The sequence below is a fragment of the Mya arenaria genome, chromosome 7, assembly GCF_026914265.1.
Source record: "Mya arenaria isolate MELC-2E11 chromosome 7, ASM2691426v1".
Classification (NCBI taxonomy): Eukaryota; Metazoa; Mollusca; class Bivalvia; order Myida; family Myidae; genus Mya; species Mya arenaria.
The window spans coordinates 50,861,928-50,883,323 of NC_069128.1; the positions used below are offsets into that span (position 1 = coordinate 50,861,928).

At 34.6% G+C, this 21,396-nt stretch overlaps 1 protein-coding gene across 2 annotated transcripts in view; it reads left to right on the plus strand.

The window, feature by feature from the left end:
* LOC128240674 (N-acetylneuraminate 9-O-acetyltransferase-like) overlaps nt 1-11,692 on the plus strand; it is a 36,421-nt gene extending 24,729 nt beyond the window's left edge. For both annotated transcript variants that reach the window (XM_052957369.1, XM_052957370.1), the window contains 4 exons: nt 613-753; nt 1,663-1,740; nt 2,252-2,344; nt 2,934-11,692. In XM_052957369.1, the coding sequence (XP_052813329.1) occupies nt 613-753; nt 1,663-1,740; nt 2,252-2,344; nt 2,934-3,185 (564 nt within the window). In that variant the 3' untranslated portion in view covers nt 3,186-11,692. The remainder of the gene's footprint in view (nt 1-612; nt 754-1,662; nt 1,741-2,251; nt 2,345-2,933) is intronic.
* Nucleotides 11,693-21,396: the final 9,704 nt, after the last annotated feature.

Below are 21,396 nucleotides of genomic sequence, written 5' to 3' on the forward strand. Positions count from 1 at the left end.
GAACTCAACAATGCCTGCACCCATGGCCCTTAAACTTGACTTGGAGTTGCGTCTGAACTGTAGATGACCCTTTATGACCCCTTATGTTTTAGAGGTCATCGGGTCAAAGGTCAAGGTCACAGTGACCTTGAATGAAAAAAGCTTGTCTGTGTGATACCTTGTCAATGCCTGCACCCATGGCCCTCAAACTTGACATTTAGATTTTTGGTGACCAGCTGATGACTCCTATGGATTTGGGGTCATAGAGTCAAAGGTCATCGTCATAACACACTCTATCCTCACACTTTGAATGGTCATAATCTTAAAACTGCCTCAACGGCATCCAATGCATATTTCATTCAATTGTCCATATAATCCTGACAACATGGTGCTCAGGGGGTGCATAATGTTTGAGAAACATCTCTTGTTGCCCCTTTGCAGCAAAATGAAGCAGCTCTGCCACATTTGAAATACTAAGGAGTTTACAATGGATCTCAAGTTTTAACATTTCACTTAAGGTAGTATAAATATTTTATGTCTGAACCTATGAAACAATAAGGGAAATCTCTTTAACCTCATTTCTATCATTATTTAAACTTTGCTTACTATGATGTGTACTGCAATTATTTTCAGAGTGTGGTATTTGGGATGGTTTTTGCCTTTGGCTACCAGATACTGAAGCGCTACAAGGTGATCCATGATACAGATGGACGGAACATGTTCTCTACTGCTATAACATGGACCATGGCAGGAGTTGGGGTCATTGGTATTGTTGTAAGTCATTTACTTAATCTATTTTTTGAAAACAGGAAGTAAATTACAGGCATTGTATGAGTGTTGTCATTTCCATTATTGCCCTATATCTGTAATTACCTTGGTGTTTTCATTGCTTTCGTTTTGCCGCATTTGTCATAGCCTTGGTTTTGTTATTGCAATCATTACACTATATCCATCCTTGTTTAAGTGTTAACAGCGCCGTCAGTGCCCTATATATGTCACAGCCTTGGACTGTACCTATTATTGTTTCTATGTTGTCATATTTCTCATTGCAATTTATAGCTTTGTTGTTGTCATTTTCGTTATTGCCCTTTATCCGCCATAGCTTGGTGTTGTCAATGCTGATAATGTCATCTATTATCATCCCTAGTTTTAGCATTTATTTGTCATAACCTTGGTGTTGTCATTGCCATTTAATCTGCCATAGCCATGGCATAGTTATTGCCATTTATCTACCATAGCCATGGTGTTGTCATCCCTAGTTTTGCCATTTATTTGTCATAACCTTGGTGTTGTCATTGCCATTTATCTGCCATAGCCATGGTGTTGTTATTGCCATTTTTCTGCCATAGCCATGGCGTTGTCATCCCTAGTTTTGCCATTTATCTGCCACAGCCTTGGTGTTGTTATTGCCATTTATCTGCCATAGCCATGGTGTTGTCATCCCTTGTTTTGCCATTTATTTTCATTCATAACCTTAATGTTGTCATTTCCATTTATCTGCCATAGCCTTGGTCTTGCCATTTATTTGCCATAACCTTGGTGTTTTCATTGCCATTTTTCTGCCATAGCCATGGTGTTGTCATCCCCAGTTTTGCCATTTATCTGCCAGTTCCTTGGAGCAACAGCCCTCTGGTTATCCGTCAATAACTGTATATTGGATTATAAATTTACTCGTTATTTCAGAGCTATGCTGCATTTTCTGGTGTGTGTAGAAATAAAGAAGAGTGTAATGAGGTCCATTCCTATATCACATTTGTTCCTGTAAGTATTTTTCGGTCGGTCAGTCTGTTTGTTATACATTTGTTGATAAGATCAGTGGGGTGATCTGATCCATGACTTTATGGTGAAATATTGTCAAGAAATATTATTGAATAATTAAATGACAATTAAATACAAAGCGTATGTCGGACATGTAACCAAAACTGTTCATATACAATTTCAAAATTAATTTTGTGTGTCATAACAAGCCTATTTGTTTAAATATAAATGCCGTTAAAACCAGAAAAAATAATAAGATTTACTCAGTGACGTCCCCGTTTATTTTTTTCGTTTTTGAGGATTAAATAAGTAAAGCTTTTTATTGAAAGCAGATAAATTCATAATTTTATCTGAATATCACACAGCATTTTATGTTAAAGAAAACATTAATAAATAATACAATGATTGATGATGCTATACTGTTATGTGGTAAAATGAGTTGAGATTAAGTTATGACTGTATTTTTATGCTTTATGTTTTATTCATTATATCTGGTTTTACTGTCTTGTTTCAGATTGTTTCATTTATACTTATCCGTAATGTGTTTGGCAGTATTAGAACCAGATATAGCTCATTCTTCGCTTGGTTTGGTAGAATATCATTAGAGGTAAGAAACTACAGCCATGCTATAGCTTTTCTGTTTGTCGAAGAATGAAGTTGATATATTGGGATGGCCTGATGACATTGGCATCGCCATCATCAGTGGCATCTTGGTGCAAAAACTTTATCTTACGGCTAATTTATATTTCTAGATATTTGACTTACATTTGGGATACATGTTGCCAGAGAAATACATTCATGTCAAGCAAGGTCAATTACTCTGGCTTAAATAAATTGTGACTCCAAGAAAAGCAAATTGAATTAAGTTAATTATTTATATCAATGTTTACTAGTAGTTTTGCTATGTAATGATGCTGGCCAAATTGGCAGGTCTTTTTTGTTGGCATCGTACAGTACAAAAGTCTTAGGGCCCTTTTATTTTCATTCAGGCTTATGACTTTGTTTAATCCAATTAGTCCAATGACATTCATTGTTATTTTCTAAGTCCATTCTGTAAGATAAGCTAGTTTTACTTATAAGTCCATCAGTCTAATTTTTTATCGTTATATTCCAATTTGCGTTATCATGTTTTCCTTGATATTTTAGTTATGACTATCATTTCTATGTATAGTGATGCTTATTCTCTTCTGTTTCAGCTGTTTATATCACAGTATCACGTCTGGCTAGCGGCTGACACCCACGGTGTTCTAGTGATGATCCCAAGCTACCCAGTGCTTAATGTAATATTAACCAGTTTCATTTTTATCTGTGTGAGCCATGAAATCTCCAAAATAACCTCCATATTGACTATATACGCTGTACCCTCGGAGTGGAAGGCTTTGTTACGAAATGTCGTTATTCTAGGTTTTGTTCTAATTCCGTTGTGCATATCACGTGGAGTTATTTAAAAATACTGTATTATATCATTTAAATCAGTTTTGTGATATCAAATGCGTTGTTTTTTTGCTCGAATTTTATATATGGTGCATTGTTTATCTAACCCACAAAAATATGAATTTTGGATGCCTGGCCCCAATTTCAAGCTGTCAAGTATTATACATGTATTTCATTAAGCCAATAATAACTTGCTTAACCTTGATTATATAAATGAAAACGTATTTGTTTGGTTTCATTTGAAATGGTTTTGTGTACAGAAAAAGAATTTCTAAACATGGACTGAAAAACAAATTTTTGGCTTTCAAAAATAAAAATAATTTTACCTCCGAATTCAGTTAAAATGAATAGCAAATATACAAACTCTTATAACTTTATGTATGATGAGCTTTTGTTCATGTCATATCAAGGTACACAGCAAGCAAGTACACTACAGTCAGTTTCAGAAATGTATGGGGTCACAAGGCATCAACATTTAACATGAAGCTTATTGAAGCTAACAGACAACTAGCTATTTGTGGGTTTGATTCCTTAAGTACATTTACAGTATTTGAATTAAAACAAATACCTTTAAAGCTTTGTCAATGATTTTTACATATGAGCCAATATCAAATTTGACCAGAATCTAAAGGAGGAACTTCTTGAAAAAAAAAAACAAGTTTTATTTCCCTTTAGTTTTTCATTTCAGCTGTTAGTTGTACATATATAGTAGCCACATGTTACAACAAGCTTTGTTGTTTATTTATATTTGACTTGCTACAAGCAGAAATATGTTTTGTAGTTGATAAATCATTAGTGGAAATTATGGCATTAAGATATTCAGTGTAACTTATCATTGAACAACAACGCCTGTCGAATGAAAGGGTATGAAGGTCATTGGTACATTCAAGGTAATTTATTAATCATTTTTATATATGAGCCAATATCAAATTTGACCAGAATCTAAAGGAGGAACTTCTTGAAAATTTTATTTCCCTTTGATTTTTCATTTCAGCTGTTAGTTGTACATATAAAGAAGCCACATGTATTGATGGCCACACTTAATTTAGCCAATAATGTTCAAAACTATTTCATGATAAGTAACCTATGCTGAATGCATATTCTTTTTGCAGTAACAAGTGTTAAAGTGGCAATCAATATAATTCAATTCAATGAACGCATAAAATATTGCTTATCATCATATGTTTACATAGCAATTCATCCACCGTTTGCAAGATATGTCCTGTCTGAACCTTTTTGTCTGGAGAATGATTTGCCACTCAGCCATATATTAGTTTTGATTTGTTTTGGATGCAGAAAACGGAAAAGTGTCGTGAAATGTTTCATTAATTATTAATTGCAGTATTTTATGTAGACTACAAGGAAAACCAACATAGCTTTGCTATCATAACAAGGACAAACTTGTTATTGCAAGACCTATATTGTGTTACTGGAAGGAAACTCACACACACTCCAATAACTTGTCCTATGTTATTGTCAAGACACAAACTGTTATTTGATGGAAAATTAATCACATTATGGCCCGATATGTTTTAAATATTCCAATACAATTTGACTAGATATTGAATTATGCTACAAATAAAAAGTATGCGATAACAACTGTTAGCAGAAACAATCTAAATATCAAACTGAAAGAAATTCAAACAATTTGTACATGCTCGTTATTGCAAAGACAAATATCCTGTAATCGACGACGTGACATCAATAAAGATAAATATGCTGTTGTAAATCTAACAGGAATAAAACATATGTTCAGCCTAGATATCAGTAATATACCCCACTTTAAAGTGATTAAGTAATTGGTAAATAATAAATCATTTAATTTCTTTTTAGATTATTAAGCAAACATACAGTTACTGCAGTGACAAATCTGCATATCATGTATAAGATTGTAAATGATAAAAAATAATGTCTAGAAGACCAAATATGCCTTTGGCTAATGACATAAAACATCTCCTTGTATTATCCTATTATTTAATATGTATCATATTCCTTCACATTGAATTGCCATTTGTAAAGTCTACATAATTGTTAATGTATTACACTTTTTTTTCTTTTCTTTTTTTACCAAGATTGTATAAGTATGTACATGTAAGTCATTTTTGGATCGTTTCTTATTCATATAGACTCTTGCGTGAGCTGGTGGGTGTCGCTTACGTTCATGAAAATCTTTAAAAAACCCCAAAGTTTTCAGATTTAAAGAAATGGAACGTAATGCACAGCATGTCATTAAATATTATGGGTTCTATTTCTATGCTAGAACATTTAAACTAAAGTCTCTTCTATTATTTATAACAGTAATATAGTAAATTTTTCTTTTTTGGGACATGTAAAAATACATCAAATTGGTGTACAACACCAGTTAAAAGAATACTAACAAACAATATAATTATGAATATCAACCCTTTGCTAGTAAAACAAAATGCCGTATACAAATTAAAACATAGTTTCGTATAAGCAATTGAATTTCCTGAAAGAAATGCTTTGGACAGTGTTTTGGGTTAAATTTGATATTGGCTCATATATCATACATATTTTATGTATGCATGAATTTTTTTTTTGCAATTTCCACATCATTAGTACAGAACGCATTTCAAATGGAGGAATACACCACTCCGTCCCCTTCAATCATTTTCTATCTGAATCTTAACCAATTTAATGAGAAACTTGGGGATCCTCATTCAGATTTTATTTTAAAAAAACAAACAATTAAATACGAAGTGGACTTCCGAGATGCTTAAATATGAGCTACTTTTTATCTTATTGTCATTGAGAATAAATAAAACAATCTTACACGACCTAAAGGCTGACGTGATTCGAACACAATGTAAATCAATTTTTATATTTTGATTATATTATCTGCATGCACCCGACATATTTATGGGTTCGGAACATGTAAACTAATATTATTTATGTTGAATAGCAATAGCACAAGAAGGATTTTTGAAGTTATTTGTACATTGTTGAAGCATTCTCTGATGGTATTGTTTACATAATGAAATTAAAGCGGAGGAAGTGCGGGAGAAAAGTGGTCATGATTTTGGTACTCCATTAGTAATCATACTCGTGTTTCTTGATGGTAAGATGGGGTTTATATCTAATGTTTGTTGATTTATCATAAAATGGGATCTTATTGTATATAAAAACTGTGATTTGTTATTTATGGTTTTACGTGTTCAAGTGACCATAATTTATGTAAACGAAAACATGTTTTATGTATGTTTATGTTAATATCATGAAGTGAGTCTTTGATCAAATAATAATACATTATGTTGTTTTTTATTTATTTATTTTAGTTCAAGTATTTTCTCGATCTAATTTGGCCTATGCCAAAACACATATTGTATTTAGTTGATACATGTTTTGATTATAATCAATTTCCTTAATACCATTATCATGACCAATATTATGCTGTATTAAAGTATTTTTTGCAGAAAGTTTACATTGATATGCATTTTTTAATGTGATTGGTGTGTCAAAGATTTTTTTTATTCTCATCCCTGGAAGATCACATTTTTTTTTCAAAATTCCCAATTGTCATTGCTTTTAACACAAGTCTTCCCACATGAAATGATATATTTATCAGAAGTTTGGTGATGGAGTTTTGAACAGGAATGCATTTAATGAGAACCATTATTTTTTATTCTTTGAGCTTATTGGTAATTCTTTTTATGCCCCCGAAGGTGGGCATAATAAAATCGCACCGTCCGTCTGTCCGTCCGTCCGTCCGTGTGTCCGGCTCAATAACTCGTCTCCGGGCTGTAACTTTCCCTTGCATGGACAGATTTTAAAATAACTTGCCACATGTGTTCGGCATATCAAGACGACGTGTCGCGTGCAAGACCCGTGTCCCTACCTCTTAGGTCAAGGTCACACTTATGAGTTTATTCACAATGGAATGCTGCTTATAAGGACATAGAGTATAGATTGTCGTGTCCGGGCTGTAACTTTTTCTTTTGTGGACAGATTTTAAAATAACTTGCAACATGTGTTCGGCATACCAAGACGACGTGTCGCGTGCAAGACCTGTGTCCCTATTTCTTAGGTCAAGGTCACACTTTGTATTTATTCACAATGGAATGCTGCATATAAGGACATAGAGTATAGGTTGTCGTGTCTGGGTTGTAACATTCCCTTGTATGGACGGATTTTAAAATAACTTGCCACATGTGTTCGGCATACCAAGACGACGTGTCGGGTGCAAGACCCGTGTCCATACCTCTTAGGTCAAGGTCACACTTACTGTTTATTCACAATGGAATGCTGCATATAAGGACATAGAGTATAGGTTGTCATGTCCGGGCTGTAACTTTTCCTTGTATGGACAGAATTTAAAATAACTTGCCACATGTGTTCGACATACCAAGACGAGGTGTCACGTGCAAGACCCATGTCCCTACCTCTAAGGTGAAAGATACACTTAGTGTTTATTCACAATGGAATGCTAAATATAAGGACATCAGAATGTAGGTTGTCAAGTATGGGTGGTATTTTTATGTTCAGAGGCAATTTAAAATAAATTGCCATATGTATTTAACTTTTCATGTACTGACCTTGTTCATAGGTCAATGTCACATTCGGGGGCATTCGTCACATACTGTGACAGCTCTTGTTTTTGAATTGTGTTAGGGTTAAAACCCACCATTGTTTACTGTACATGTGTTCACTTCATATTATGCCATAATTGTTGACAATTTCATAATTTGAGGTAGTTAAGTAGTCTTTTTTCTAATAAGCTTACGATATTTTGTAAAGGGCTTATGCCAACATCTATTTTAATCAAAGCATTCATTATTTCATTCGTCCGAAATATGTAATATAACCAAATTTTTAAGATTGCTTTGCACACAGAGTTTTATGACATAAATCACAAGCATAAGTAAGCTAGTTTTCTTATATTTCCATCATTTTTACAGATAAATGTCGGTGGCGATTGTCCCCATATAATTTAAGTATCATTTAAAAGGATATTACTATCTTAATACTTACAGTTAAAACATATTAATCACTTAAGTATATATTCCACATATCAGTATTGCTATGTTATTGTGTTTGTAGTTGTTTTCTTGTAATTATGACAACTGAAGTCAGACGTGTAATGATTTATTTGACATTTGAAGACCAATAAAACTTAATTGACTACGACTATCACTATAATAACTATTACAACTACTATTATGTTTGGTATTATTTTTGCTCAGTATGTTTTCTTTACATATTAACCCTTTAAGAATGATATAAAAATGATATGGGGCCACCAGTCATCAACAATTCTGTTACGTTGCAAAGTAGAGGGTGCAAGATACTATATACCGGTGTGAGAGCGCTCCCTAACCATTAATTCCTTAATGATGACATTTTTACACGGATTTTGATAACCAGAGCCACGTCTCAATGAAATATACTTAGACGTAAATAGTACGCTGTCTAAGTGTGATCAGATACATTCGTTCAGGGCGGAATCTATGTGATAAATAAATTTGTACTTCCGATGTTTTATTGAATCGCAGTTTACGCCCAAAAAGAGGTTACGCCTGGAAATTTACGCTCTTACGCACTACGATCATTAATTAAACGGGGCTATAGAAATACCGGATATAAAAGGGCTAAACACCAGAAGATACCATTGCAAGAGAAAAAGAAAGTTGTCAAAAACCTACATAAAATTGACACCGTTTTGTACAGCGTATTGAATTTTACTTACTGATGTATCACATTGCTTATTACACATGCATGCAGTTTTTGTGATTTTGGAAAAAAAATCGAAATTTACTAGGGTTGCCTACCACGTAAGCCCCATTAAGATAAAAAGTAGCGTCGGTATATTTATCTGTACTCATCAACATACATGATTAAAACTGGGAAAACTTTATGCGCTATTTTAAACGGGGAACACAGATGAGACAGCAACATGTGTGTTGCGTTTATTATTTTAACCATTTAAAGTGAGATATCATCGGCCGCCTATTAGATCGCATTAACCATTCTAGGCTTGTTTTGAGGGAAATAATGAACTAGTGTTTGCCGATTTTTGGACCATCTGGTGTCTAGCCCCTTTTAAGTAACATAAGAAAGACCCATTGCTCTGGAATAAATGATTTGTGCGTTGTGCGCCTTTTTCTACTGTAAGAAGCAGGCGATCGTTGTCGTTCGCTCTGCAGTGATATTTTACTATTTTGATGTACACTAATAAACACGATTATTTTTGAGCCTTTGATCAAACTTTTTCTATCAAAAATTACCAGTCTATTGTTTCTCCTTATGGTGATGAACAAAATGTTCTTTTTTATTTGATGAAGTAATGTGATGTTTTTTCTTGTCTCAATAAGGATAAAGGTGCTCAAATTGACCAATGATATGTTAACAATTTTTGATTTCGCACAGAAACAGTATTTCTTTCACTATTGTAGAGTACGGTGTAAAGTTTTTAACTTCTATTTAAATACAAAGAGAGAGGATGGGAAGGTGGTTTTACAAAACATTTCAACCTTCACAAGGTCTTCGTCTGGGTTTACATCACAAAACAAAAACAATTCTCCTGAAGTAGGATATAGTGTTATTTGGTCATTAGACATAGTTTCTAACAATAGAATGTCAACGTCTGTTTAAGCATATTCATACCTATCGCTACTATGTTTATCTGCTTGGTCACCTTTTGAAGTAATTCCATCTTCTTTGGCTTCAGGGTATTTTGTTATGCCCATTCCCATGAACGTGAGTTTTGACCGAAGTGGATGAGGCTACATCAAGGCAAATCGTTAAATTGTAACAAAAAATATAATTTATGTATGTGCTTTTTTGAAATTCATTTTTAGACTTTGAAAGAAAAACAACCATTCTAATTGTGACTTTACACGTATCTGCGGCGATGGCCGAATAGCGTTTATGTGGGAATGGGAGAGCGGTAAGGATACCGGGCACTTGAACAAAGGAACCCCTATTCAGAACTTCCTCAATAATTAGCATTAGCAGTTTTTTTTACATTTAACAAGATAATGTGGGAGCATACCATTTCAATGAAATCAAAATTGACTTGTATTTTCTGTTATCAGTTGAAAATTAATCCATTTATATATATAAATCGCCGTTACATTATCATATAGGAGCTTATTTTTTTGTCACAATAAAATCTGAGAGCTTACCTTATTTGTTTATCATTTAACTTTTTATTTATCCACGTTGCCAAAGCAGTTTCCGGGAGCTTCGGTTGCTTGCTGAAATAGGTGCTAAAGTTTCCATAAAAGTAAAAACAGCATCTCCTAAATCAAGAGCATTCGGCCTTGACCACAATCATAAGTGTACATCAACGTCTTATATGACTGTAGATTCGCTGTTTTCTTGTTAAAAAGATTAAAAAAAAGCATAAAGGAAACAAATATATCAAAGCATACAAAAACATTTAAAGTATAATAAGACCAAACTACTTCAGTCTGGTCCCAATTTATTCAATAATAGTAAACTTAGCAAGCTTAGGTAACTAATTTCAGTTAGCTAAAATAACTTACCTTAAATTAATATTTATGCGAAAAGCTGCAGAAATAAGCTCAGTAGCAAAAAGTTTAAACATAAACCCGGTTTAATGGCACTGGGTAAACGCCAAAGACATAGAACATAAAATCACAAACCAGAAACATGGAAGAACAGCACAAAACTCCACAAACAGCACAGTGCATACATATTATATATAAAAAAACTAGGTATGTTTATCAAGGATTGTTAGGCACCGCCTTGGAACGGTCAGTTAAATGTTAATTTACTGGGGGTTTCAACCAGTTTATGAGCACAAACTTCACTCTTATCCTAACAATCCTAATAAAGATAAAAAGCAAAAGGTAAATCTTATCAAAGTTTTAATTATCAAAATAATTTATCATGATAATCATAAAGTTGACTTCCTTCACTGTCTCAAAACTCTTCATTAAGTCAATGCAAAACTCGTTAGTTGAGTTTGATCCTGTTATGAGGGAATTAAGAAAGAAAAAGAAATTTGGGTCTGTTTTTTTTCCAATATGACGTCAAATGTGAGTCAAAATTTATGTTTTACCCTTTAAAAGAACAAAACGCATTCTTTACGAATATGTTGATTAAATGTTTCATCATTATTCCGAAGAAAAAATATTCTACATCAAAACATGTTATTGAGTACATAAAACTTTTGTTTAGCCATTACGCAATTAGATATTTTGCTCTGTGTTTTTTCTCTTTACTATTTACTTAAGATGGTTATGGACTCATTGTAATGGAAGATATGTCTTTAGAGCAATTTAAAACATGTTGAATAATAACTTGCCCTTATGTGTTAAATGGTTTGGATTGAGTGTTGATTTAAGTATTTTTGTGATTTTGGGGCCTGATATACTCCGGTCATTGTCTGTGTTGTTTTGTCTTTCACTTTTCAACCTGAACACTTTGGTATTATAGTTTAATACTGTACGTGTTGTTGGTGTATGGATATTGTAATTTTTTCCTTAGTTAGTTGGAATAGAAACAATTTTCTTTAATTGATCAATAAAATTGAAAAGAATAACTTATTGTCTCTACTTGTTTTAACGCCTTTAATTTAAAGGTGACCAGTATAAAACATGCAATGTTTTAGTTTTACCATCAAACTGAACAAGTAGATACACTGACATATTTAAATAAACATCAGTGGAAGTCTGTATCCAGAGACAACGATATCCCAATCTGAACTCCTCGGCCGTTTTCCATCGAAAACATCCTCTGATGTATATGGACGGCTTACTGCTGCAAGTAGATCGCGTAATAATTTCAATTTAACAGTTAAACCTAAGGACTTTACTTTTTGGCATCTGAATTATGTTTGCAATGATACACTTAACTTGGAATCAATCATAACGTAGCTCTACAAATTACACGTTAGAACATTACATTAAATAAATAGTATTACTATTGGTTTTGCGAACTATTTTTTCTGATGTACCGGCGTACATCCGAGATTGGAGAGGAGTTTCGAAAGAATGATATCCATATCGATAAAAAGAAATGGATCAATTGCGGCCCTAAGACCAAATGTATCCATTTCAAAACGTAATTGTAAGAACTGAACGTTCTCTTTTTGGTATCAATGATGTTTGAACAATCAAAAAATGTCTCATGTATGCAAATTATGCGTATTTTATTCGACAATACATGTACCCATATAACATATATTAAGGATAGTTAACTCTTAATTGAATGGCAAATGTCTAAAACTGGTTATTAACATTCCACAAATTTATTTTATCCTCATATTAATTAACATTTCGTTCAATGAAATAATTTTATCTAATCATGTTGATTGCTCATACAAAAGAAACCGATAACCTATTAACGTCGAAATGTTTGCTTTACAGGAATTTGTTGACTTTGGAAATTCATGTATTGCAAGTGCCTGGTGAAATTGACAAGCCAAATGTAATCAAAATATTTTGTGACTGTACAGTGGTAACATAACGGGCCGTATTAATAACGATAAGAAAATTAATTTTTGAAATGTCATAAATTATCTTTAATTTACATTCGATAACCCGTAGGCTCGATATCCCAGAGACCTTGTGCATAAGAAACAGCTAAGAATATGCCACAACCATAATACAACCATAATACAACAATGATGAGATGATACTGGTGTCAATTTATAGATGTCAGCGCGTTGTGATAATATCAATAAATGGACTAGGGTGATTAGACGTTCACCTTAAAACGTACATACAAATATAATCCGTACAGAAGATTCCCATATTTCCTTCCCACGATAAACACGGTCGTATTCTGCTGAAAACACGATACTAATGACGTCTGTGGGCTGTTGTAGCTCCAAGGTGTAAACGGACGCGTTTAAGTTTCAGGTAATTATGACATTTGTAAATTAGTTGAAAAGTGGGTATAAAACAACGACTGAGTGTTTTCATTAAGGTTTTTGAGAAAATTACGTGCATTTTTTTAGATCCTAAAGATATTTTGTAGGTCGCCATTTTAAAGAATGTAAATTTGTCATAGAACGGATGGTATTAATCCCTTAGTCTTTGTCGATTTTTTTAACTTTGCTTGATTTTAGGATTACAGGAGGCTTGTTTCATATTATGTTTTAAGGTCGACATACACCATTAAAGGCAAATCTTTGTGAAAGATTACAAAATTTGTATATTTATATGAGGACAAAAAAAAACTGTATGATCGACTATGCATTCCGACCATGTACTTGTCAACTGCGTGAGAACTCCTTGCTATATATGGTATGTTTCATTTTGTTGAAACACTTTAATATCTGAAAACAGTAATAATTTAGAAAGTTGTTAACGTATCACAAAGTAAGAAGCTTCTAGCCATATTTCTTTGACAGATGTCACATCGATAGCAGATGATTCTAATAAGATCAAGAATCAGTATAAAACATGAAAAGTCGCTTCATAGCTTGTCAACCATGACAGAATTACCGTTCTGGGCCCTTGGGATCATATAACATTATTGAATATGAAAACCCCCTTAGCTTGTGCAAGACGACGTTAACAGCACTATTCGAGTACTTCTCATAAACACCAGGTATCTTTACTGTATATAAACACACAGTGGTGGTAAGTAAACGAACTCTTGCTATTTCCTATAGTGTTAAATATGGCCTGTAAACTGCAGGCACATGGACGCATGATTAAACACCCTCAACTCTCGTGTATTGAGTATTTGTTTTTTTAATCATCATATTAAGATAAATTGTGCTGTAAACAAACGATAGCTTTCAACAAAAATCCTAAGGCAATGTTTTTTTCTGAATCACGACTCTTCAAAATTCATAACACTAAAACAACAATAACACAATGGAAACACACTTAACGATCCCTGAAGAATTCATATTGCTTTCAATCTCTGAATGGTCATTAGCTTAAGAACTTCAGCGAACCTTAATGTGTAGTAAACAGAAAATAAATATCAACTTAAAGTTATGGAAGCCAGAACTAAATGGTCATGTGTTAAACAAGAATTATTTTTGTTTAATACCAAGTCATGTTGTAAATGTTATAAATCGCGCATTCGCTTTTAACAAAGCATGGGATATTCATATTTGCTTTGTCAAGTACATTATAATAGATAAATCAATGATTTAAGTTCAATTTGTTTCATAATACATGAGACAATATTTCCATGAGTAAACACATTATAAATGGTACGTTGTTATACAAATTAGTCATCTGTCGCAAGACATGATGTATTTACAGCGAAGAGTGGATATGTTTTCTACTCATAAAACATATGAAAAGTTTTTCGTAATTCAAACGCCTTATACATGCACAGCCAAATTTATATTATCAACTGCCTTTTGAGAGCCCATCAACTCAAAAATATTAAACATATTGGTCTTTTAAGGGCCGGCAGCAATGCAAAAGTTGGTGGGGAATGTCAAAAACTAAAACGTTTAAAAAATACATGTTTTTTTTTAGTTTTGAGGAAGTTTTTTAGGGAGTGAAACATTTATTCTTGGCGACATGTTTTTGGTTAGTTAGGGGTAAAACATATTTAACAAAAATATTCTAACATAATTTGGATTGAAAAGCATTTACAATATTACGGAAAGGTCTGTCGACATAAGTACTTCGTTGTTATGTCAAAATGCCCCATACTACATATTCAACAATGTCTTGAGAGATCTTGATGATATATTGTCAAATAAGAAAGTTATTCAGAAAAATGATGAAATTTCGTGGATGAAATTCATTTCCTGGTTACAAAAATGCATATATCCTTTTTTAAATAACTGCAATCAACTAAAGCCACAATACATTGTTGATTGTGCAGTTCCGATAAATTTTACTAACAAACATTTTCTTTTTTTTAAGACATTCCCGGGAAAAAACTTGCATACTTTTTGAATGGAAATTTGATAAAATATTCTTTCGTCAAAAAGTTCAACTCCTTATTAAGCTTTACATGTTGCATCGGATATATGAGTCATGCTTGTTAAATATTGAACCCCAAAACTAAAAAGAAATTGATTTTTAAAAGCATTTAAAAAAAATTGTCCCTCATTCGTCTTTTGCATCGATGCCGACCCTTTAAGTAATATGGTTTGATATGCATAGCTCGGCATACAATCGACATTCAAGTAAAAAGTGTCCCTCGTCTTCAAGTGTGTTACAAAATAGACAATTAAGAGTACCTAACTTTACAAGTATATATAATTGAATTCTTGGCTTTTTTCCCAAATAAATGTCAATCAAGTCTTCCTGCATTCAATCGCTGCAGTCCTAAACTCCTGTCTAACAATGAAACAATGAAGTATTTTCAATAGCATATATCTAAACTTAATTTATAGCGATAAATATAAATACATGTCGCAATACAACGTTCACAATTGATAGAGCGGATTAAAACGTTGGTCAGGATTCCAAAGAAAATCTAATCCACAGCAAAAAAAAATGTAATTGAATAAAGCTCATTGTTTTATAACATTCATTGAAGTATTTTTTACTCTAGATTAAGTTTTCTCTTACATAATGATCAAAGAGTTTTGTGACCACATTTTGTGTGAAAAATGTATTTAAAAAGTGCATATATTTAATAACTTTGGATGTTATGTGGTGAAATGAGTTAAGATTGCGATTGAAATTTGACTTAAGTATTTTTGTGATATTATGGCTATTGAGAGGGAGGCAGTGGCAGTTTTGAACTTAGCTTTCAATTGCTGTCTTATAAGAGTTGCAAAACAAGAGACTGTAGTTTTAATAGTTGATGTATTTTGTGCTTCAAAGGTATTTCACTTGTGTGTTTACGAAAGACAGTGTATATCGTGAGAAAGAAATCTTGTCCATCAAATGTATTGTTTCTGTTAGTGTCAAGCAATAAATCTAATAGCTTTTATGATAAAAGACAATTGGTAAATTGGGATAAGGAAATATCACATTCTTCAGTTCACTGACTACTTTATGTATGCGAATTCACATTTTATGATGATAGAATGATGCAATAACCACGAGCAGGAGAAAACTAGCAGTAAAGTAAATTCACTATGGAATAGTCTTGCTCCAATTAAACATATTTACATACTGGAACTTTTTATTTTACTTCTGTGGCAGCAATTATTACAATTGGAAGTCTGTGCTTGTTATCGTTTGTCATAATTCATATTCCGTTGAATTTCTGTCAGGACCATTGTTTCGTTTACTGGGTCACTGTGCCTTAAAATGAGAATGTTGTTTAGTGGGTTTTATATTCTCAAGAAGATCTTAGTGAACTGGGGCCTTAACTAATTGTGCCTTAGATTAATTACTTTGATTACCGGGCCATTTGTGCCTCCAAATATGACCTTTGTTTCCTTGATCCAGTGTTCCTCCAAGACTTTGTTTACTTGGACGTAATGTCTTCAAACATGACCTTTGTTTACTGGCTCCTTGTGCCTCCAAACAAGACCTGTGTTAACTGGACCCCTTGTGTCCCAAACAAGACCTTTGTAGTAGGGCACCTTGTACCTCCAAACAAGACCTTTGTTTACTGGGCCCCTTGTGTCCCAAATAAGATCTTTGTATTCTGGGGCCCTTGTGCCTCCAAACATGACCTTTGTTTACTGGTTCACTTGTTCCTACACACACAATATCTAAAACTTTGTTTACTGGCTCCGTCGGATTTAACAACAAGATTTTTATTAGCAGGGCACTTTTGCCTTAAACAATATCTTTATTTATGGTGCCGTCTTTGTATTAAAACAAGAACTTACTTTACTGGCCGTTGTGCCTCCAAACAAGACCTTTGCTTACTGGCCCTTTGTGCCTCCAAACAAGACCTTTGTTTACTGGGCCCCTTGTGCCTCCCAACAAGACCTTTGTTTACTGGGCCCCTTGTGTCCCAAACAAGACCTTTGTTTACTGGCCCTTTGTGTCTCCAAACATGACCTTTGTTTGCTTGGCCCTATGTGCCACCAAACAAGACCTTTGTTTACTGGGCGCCTTGTGTCCCAAACAAGACCTCTGTTTACCGGCCCTTTGTCCCCCCAAACAAGAACTTTGTATACTGTGTCCCTTGTGCCTCCAAACAAGACCTTTGTTAACTGGGCCCCTTGTGCCTCCAAACAAGACCTTTGTTTACTGGTCTCCTTGTGCCTCCAAACAAGGCCTTTGTTTACTGGGCCCCTTGTGTCTCCAAACAAGACCTTTGTTTGCTGGGCCCCTTGTGCCTACAAACAAGACCTTTGTTTACTGGGCCCCTTGTGCCTCCAAACAAGACCTTTGTTGACTGGTCTCCTTTTGCCTCCAAACAAGGCCTTTGTTTACTGGGCCCCTTGTGTCACCAAACAAGACCTTTGTTTACTGGGCCCGTAGTGCCTACAAACAAGACCTTTGTTAACTGGGCCCCTTGTCTCTCCAAACAAGGCCTTCGTTTACTGGTCTCCTTGTGCCCTCAAACAAGACCTTTGTTAACTGGGTCCCTTGTGCCTCCAAACCAGACCTCTGTTTACTGGTCTCCTTGTGCCTACAAACAAGACCTTTGTTTACTGGGCCCCTTGTGCCTCCAAACAAGACCTTTGTTTACTGGGCCCCTTGTGCCTCCAAACAAGACCTTTGTTAACTGGGCCCCTTGTGCCTCCAAACAACACCTTTGTTTACTGGTCTCCTTGTGCCTCCAAACAAGGCCTTTGTTTACTGGGCCCCTTGTGTCTCCAAACAAGACCTTTGTTTGCTGGGCCCCTTGTGCCTCCAAACAAGACCTTTGTTTACTGGGCCCCTTGTGCCTCCAAACAAGACCTTTGTTGACTGGTCTCCTTTTGCCTCCAAACAAGGCCTTTGTTAACTGGGCCCCTTGTGTCACCAAACAAGACCTTTGTTTACTGGGCCCGTAGTGCCTACAAACAAGACCTTTGTTAACTGGGCCCCTTGTCTCTCCAAACAAGGCCTTCGTTTACTGGTCTCCTTGTGCCCTCAAACAAGACCTTTGTTAACTGGGCCCCTTGTGCCTCCAAACCAGACCTCTGTTTACTGGTCTCCTTTTGCCTACAAACAAGACCTTTGTTTACTGGGCCCCTTGTGCCTCCAAACAAGACCTTTGTTTACTGGGCCCCTTGTGCCTCCAAACAAGACCTTTGTTTACTGGGCCTCTTGTGCCTCCAAACAAGACCTTTGTTAACTGGGCCCCTTGTGCCTCCAAACAAGACCTTTGTTTACTGGTCTCCTTGTGCCTCCAAACAAGGCCTTTGTTTACTGGGCCCCTTGTGTCTCCAAACAAGACCTTTGTTTGCTGGGCCCCTTGTGCCTACAAACAAGACCTTTGTTTACTGGGCCCCTTGTGCCTCCAAACAAGACCTTTGTTGACTGGTCTCCTTTTGCCTCCAAACAAGGCCTTTGTTTACTGGGCCCCTTGTGTCACCAAACAAGACCTTTGTTTACTGGGCCGTAGTGCTTACAAACAAGACCTTTGTTAACTGTGCCCCTTGTCTCTCCAAACAAGGCCTTCGTTTACTGGTCTCCTTGTGCCCTCAAACAAGACCTTTGTTAACTGGGCCCCTTGTGCCTCCAAACCAGACCTCTGTTTACTGGTCTCCTTGTGCCTACAAACAAGACCTTTGTTTACTGGGCCCCTTGTGCCTCCAAACAAGACCTTTGTTTACTGGGCCCCTTGTGCCTCCAAACAAGACCTTTGTTAACTGGGCCCCTTGTGACTCCAAACAAGACCTTTGTTAAATGGGGCACTTGTTACTACAAATAAGATGTAGACCTTTGTTTACTGGCCGCGTTTTATTTAAAAACAATACCTTTATTATTAGGTCTCTTGTGCCTTAACACTATAATTTTATTTACTGTGCCCCTTGTGTATTAATACTAATGTGAAAAACTACAGAAACAAGCTAAGTAGCCAAACCTTTAAACATAAACCCCGTTTAATGCACAAGGTAAACGCCGAAGACATAGAACACAAAAAGAAACAAAATCACAAACAAGAAACATGGAACAACAGCACAAAACTCCACAAACAGCACAGTGCATATATACTATATAACAAAAACTAGGTCTGTTTTATTAAGGCTTGTTAGGTATCGCCTTGGAACGGTCAGTAAAATATATATTTACGGAGGGTTTAAACCAGTCTGTGTGACTCACTCAAGACCTTTATTTACTTGACCCTTGTGTCATAAAACAAGAACAGTTACTGAGCCATTAGTGCCTTCGAACAAGACCTTTGTTTTTTGGCCACTTGTGCCCCCATACAAGACCTATGATCACAAAGAATACATTTAAAAGCACGAGTAAAAAGTAAGTAAATTAAAAACGACAGTGCAAATGGAGAAAGATGATAAAAACTCTCGTAAACGTTTGAAAGAGAATAAAAAAACATATAGTGAATTTTTATGACTATTGTGAAAAATGGTTCTGTCAGTCTTGTGCTAATTTGAAGGAATCTGTCTACAATTACGTGATTCACCAGAGGGCGTAATGTGGTTTTGCCGTCATTGCCTTACAGTATTACCAGGAGTTAAGTCCTTGTGAAAATGGGTTCCAATGAAGACAAAATTGAGAAAATCGAGACGAGAATTGAAAAATTAGAGAAGGCCTAATGTCCTCTGTGGATATTCAAACAAAATGAAGTACGCTCACAAAAATGCACTCGGGAATAACCGTTAGCATTCTGGAATACCGACATGCACTCGGGAATGACTGACATACACTCGGAAATAACCGACATACACTCGGAAATAACCGACATACACTCGAAAATAACCGACATACACTCGGAAATAACCGACATACACTCGGGAATAATCGACATACACTCGGAAATAACCGACATACACTCGGGAATAACCGGCATACACTCGGAAATAACCGACATGCACTCGGAATAACTATCTGGTTGAATTAACAAAAAATACAGAAAGTATGTTTCAAATGTCATAGCGATGGTATACAGAAGGTTACTAGACTCAATGCCATCATGATTGTATTTTATATATCTCAGACTACCCAATCGTTATTTATAATCACTGGGGCATAAAATAGATTGATGTTAAAATTATTTGACTTAGTTTAAACTTCATTTATTTTTATCACGAATGCTTGTGACGAAAGTAATATTTACTTATACTATGTCACCCTCAGCACGATGTTGCGCGATAGTGTGGTCTTGTGTTGTTAGGGAAAACGGTGAATCCGGAGAAAACCCACTTGTCCGGCTTGCAATTGGTGACCACCAACCAAACTCACATGCGCCCAGGCCGGGAATCGAACCCGACGAGTCGCCTTGGTTAGAAGCGAGTGCGCTAACCACTGCGCTGACCGGACAACCAGCTTGATCATTTGATTTAAAAAAGAAGAATTACATTTGTAAAATTAATTTTGAAATTAAAGTCAAATGAGTTAAACATTATAATGCACTACAATAAAAAAGTTGTTTTTTTGCATTAACCTGCTTTGTCACCTTTTAAATGTTAAAGTGACACTCTTATTCAAAATCAATACATAAACATGTATAACGAACATCAATTTTGGTTTAAACACTATTTATTTCGAAATCATATTTCAATTAGTTTAGTTTAATAAAATTGAGCATAATCAACGTAAAAAAGACCGAATATGTAATGCATTTAAACAAAGAACATGTAAATTATGCACAAAAACAGTGTAAACAGAATTGTCAATCACAACATCAATTTTGACTGATAAACCTTTAACAACTTACTGAGTAATTCATGTATGGACAATATTAATTACTGATAACACGACTGTAACCGTGGTGTATTTAAAAGCAGAACACACAAAATTATTAAATGATAGATGAATGCTAAACCATTAACTGTGGTCTATTATAGTCTCATAATAAGGTAGAAATACCGTGTTTATGCTAATTTCTTTTAAATTAACTTTGGTATCCTTCATAAGACCCATTATTTTTTTACATTTATGCATCCTTTTTGGAATATTAAAACAATAGTATTAAATGTGGTAAATCTTATTTGGGAGTAAGAGTGCATCTTTAAGTATCATAAAAGTAAGTTCAGATCAGTTTGCATAACGCATGTTGATATCAGTGTTATAAATACTTTTGGCCTAATGATAAAGTTGATAACAATCTGATATAAATATGTCATATATATATATATATATATATATATATATATATATATATATATATATATATATATATATATATATATATATATAAATAAAACAAAAAACTTTTACTTGTAAATACATTTCGAGCTTAATAAATAGTTTGCAGATAATGTTTGCTGGCAACGTATTGCTTAGA